The sequence below is a fragment of the Limulus polyphemus genome, unplaced genomic scaffold, assembly GCF_000517525.1.
Source record: "Limulus polyphemus unplaced genomic scaffold, Limulus_polyphemus-2.1.2 Scaffold3360, whole genome shotgun sequence".
Classification (NCBI taxonomy): Eukaryota; Metazoa; Arthropoda; class Merostomata; order Xiphosura; family Limulidae; genus Limulus; species Limulus polyphemus.
In genome coordinates this window covers 17779-21719 of record NW_013668970.1, presented here as the reverse complement: position 1 = coordinate 21719, position 3941 = coordinate 17779, and the positions used below count along the sequence as shown (strand labels likewise).

Genomic DNA, 3941 nt, shown 5'->3' with positions numbered 1-3941 from the left:
CTAGAACAATAGTAATAAACAATACCCAATAAAAAAACTAGAACAATGTAATAAACATACACAATAAAAAACTAGAACATGTAATAAACATCACAATAAAAAACTAGACATGTAATAAACATCACAATAAAAAAACTGACATGTAATAAACATCACAAGGCTACGACCTACATTCATACAAAAGCCAACTATTTCTCTGGGAAATTTATTTACGTCACTAGTGCAAGTTACAGTAGCCTAAGATTACACACTACAGAATTATAGGCTTCTCGCAAATGTTACAGTTACCTATTCTTCATCTCACTCATAAAAGTTCCATAACAGCGTTCAACTTAATCTTAAAGCGTTATACACTAAAAATCAGTTTATATAATAAACAAAACTCATGCACGTTACGGATTTAACCACAATGTTAAATGGTGGCGCCACCGTAGAATAGTCACCATGAACTGTATTGAAAAAAAAACAAAAAAACTCGTATAACTTACAGAAACAGTCAGTAGTTTCGTGATAGTTTAGAGGAACCTGGTAGACCCTACTTTCACTATTTTTGCTGTTGTTCATATCATGCAGTTTCTGTGTGCTTGTTGATATTAAAAATCGAAACAATGACAAGAAATGAACTGTAGGTATAGCCATCGTTAAAATTTTGAACTATTGACCAGAGGAAGACGTGAGCAACACCCGACCCCACGACTATCGGCCGGGTTTATGAACTGATAACACGATTGATTGTCACTTTTATAATACACCCATAGATGCAAATGCGGAGTGTTCAGCAGCAACATCTCGAACCCTGGACCTTTCTATCTGTAGCCCGACACAATAATCACTGCCACACTCTCTCTCGAACTTTTCAACTAGGAATGACTAACATTCTATCGTCTTAAGTGTGTGTATGTTTAATTGGAAATACTACAGAGACTGTTTGGTCGTGACGTTGAATTGAGGATTTTGGTTTTTCTAACGACTGTGTTAGTAGCTTCGAACTCATCTCCTTCATCTACTCTCAACACATACAAATCTAGTGGGTAGCATAATCTGGTGTCAGTGTGCTGAAAGAACAACCAGAAAGCAACCAACTTCTTGGAGTTGACCCGTGGTGAACAATATGATGGCTTTGTAAATTAACCGTGGAAGGGATGCGTGTAACAATTTCCAGAACTCATCATTTCAACCCTTTATAGCTGGTATAGAATATATATGTATGTTAAAATATATACATATACAGAATATACGGTATGTTATGCAGATAATATTTTCTAAACTCACTCTGATCCTTTATTTACTTTAGATGATGATTACATTCCGCAAACTATAATGACTACTCCATAGAGGCTATGCCTGCTTGACCTTGTTTTTATGTCAGTCCCAAGGAGTGAAGTTCGGCTCATTTCTAGGAGCGATACACACACATAAATGAGTTGGTGGGAATTGGGAATTTGCCTCCCTTTAACACGTTTGATTGGAATTATCGTTGATGTAGGTAATCTAAGGATTGTGGGATACGGCAGCAGGGACCTGGTTTTAAAAAGCCTTCTTTTCACCCCAGAAGCTAGTTGCAACGATACAGAGAGATGGAAGTTAGCTATTCGGTTAATATTACGTTACTGCATGAAAAATTTTGTTTTATTCACTTGCGTTTGCCTTTTTTTTTTTTTTTTTGTTAGTGCGTATTCAGTATTATTCTCCATCAAACATTTCTGGTATCTGCGTTATGCAGAAACTTGTAATCATCTGATTATTAGTCAAACGCTTACTTCGGCTTAGCATCAAAGAATCAAGAATCTTTAATGATAAATTTGAACGCAGTTGCTTGAGTAAGGGAAAATTTTCTTCAAAACAAATACTCTGAAATAACCAATGACCTCAGTTTACATAACGCCAAATCATCTGGTGGTAAAATCCATTCAGGGCCTGCAACTCTGAGCAACTGCAAAGATGTTAACAACTTACCGGAGCAACACATCTTCACGTGAAAGTGCTAACACATCCAGTTAGAATATTTTTCAATGGAAAAAAAGAATCATCGATAAAAATAAAAAGTGTAAAATATCATCATAATAGGAGTTGTGACTACAAAAATTCACCTTAAAAAGCTTAACAATGTAATTTACATATTGTTAATTTGTTCTGATGGAAAAGACGTTTGTTTTAAACAAGAAAACCCGTTACCAGTTTCTACATTTAAAGTATGTCCTAGACTGTTTTCAGCTATTTTTTTTTTTTAAATGATGCCCAAGATTGTTACCAGTTTTACCTTTAAATGCACGCCCAAGATGAAATCCAAACGCTGTAATAACATTCGGGGTTGTATATTCGACACAACACAATTAGGTCCAAATAATCAAATAAACCATTAAACAAAGTTTTGCCCCAAATAAAACTAGCACACGAATGTTATCCTAATGACAGCTGACTAATCACAACTGTACTTTTAAAGTAGCAATTTAAGCCAAGACCGTGATACGAGATATCTGGACTGAGTGAAACAGAAAACCTTGCTCTTCACCCCCAAGTAGACAGTTTCAAAAAAGAAAACAGTGACGTCATGACTGCACGACTACCAGTAACCTAGTGCCTCGGGGAGGGGGGGCAGAAGCCTTGCAGTTACACGTTCATAACGCTGGGGAGCACGAGTTAAAAAAGTATAAATCAATACCGAAAGGATAAGAAGGGGAGATATGTAAACACAAATTCTAAAGTGTGACACATTTAAAATGCTTAATTGAAAGTTAAAATGCTAGAAAATGAAGAAAATATAACACTACGAACTTGAAATAAGTGCAAGAAAACAAACTGGGAAAAAAGACAACAGTGTTTAAAATTTCTAAATTTATTAAACTGGTTTGATCACTATGTAGATTACGTAGACTAACTTTGAATAGGATAGAAAGCACTTAGCATGCACAACGAGTCTTACACTTACTTATTAAGAACAGCCTTCCACTATATCGCTCAGTCTGTTACCCAGTTAATGTGTTAGCTGAAAACGTCGTTACAGATTCGACAAAAAAGAAAAAGGAGCATGGCTGTTCTTGCAATACACACACAAGCACACACACACAGACAGACACACACATTAAAACTGAACTTAGTAATCATTATTTTAGTTATGAAAGTCTTAAGGAATTGAAAACAACAAACAACACAATACTAAGCTGAATAAAAGTGATGATTTCATTTTAGCCAAGTCCGTTCTTAAAAGATTTGAAAAAACACGTGCTTTTCAGGGTACCCACCTGATGTAAAAGTCCACGCTTTCTTTACGGTAAGTCCTGCAAGAAGCGCGCACGTGACTACCCACCACATGGTAATAGAGCCTAGAGGCCCAAACACTTTCAAATTGTCAGTTGTGATAGGAAGAAACATGCGTGATGCATCCCTAGTCTATCAAGTTGATCAGTTTCAGCCAAGTCACGAAAAGTCTGGTGTCACAACACTACTCGACTGAGGAACTAAGGTAGTATCCACCGACCGTAACTACACCAGTCCACGACGTGATGAACGCTGGTGGGACGTCTTTCTGTGACGTATACTTAACAAACCAGCCTTAGGAGTTTAAAAACCTCTAGTGGTAGAAGTAAGAACTAGATTTTTTTAAAGCACTAATTCAAGTCTAGTTACATTAAAAATAAACGGAGGAAAATGTAAAACTGTAAAAACACCTTAACTTGCCTTATTAAAACTGAAAAAAACACCTTAACCTGCCTTATTAAAACTGTAAAAAACACCTAAACCTGCCTTATTAAAACTGTAAAAACACCTTAACCTGCCTTATTAAAACTGTAAAAACACCTTAACCTGCCTTATTAAACTTAAAAAAAAACACCTTAACCTGCATTATTAGGTGCAGTGTCAAATGAACTTGTAATTACTATTTCTGGTTAGTATTAATATTTATTGAATATTATTAAGTAGTAATGAAGATCAATCAATAT

At 35.6% G+C, this 3941-nt stretch overlaps 1 protein-coding gene across 1 annotated transcript in view; it reads right to left on the bottom strand.

The window, feature by feature from the left end:
• LOC106469216 (A disintegrin and metalloproteinase with thrombospondin motifs 20-like) overlaps window positions 1–3502 on the bottom strand; it is a 113302-nt gene extending 109800 nt beyond the window's left edge. The window contains exon 1 of the mRNA XM_022397666.1: window positions 3243–3502. Within this exon, the coding sequence (XP_022253374.1) occupies window positions 3243–3372 (130 nt within the window). The 5' untranslated portion in view covers window positions 3373–3502. The remainder of the gene's footprint in view (window positions 1–3242) is intronic.
• Window positions 3503–3941: the final 439 nt, after the last annotated feature.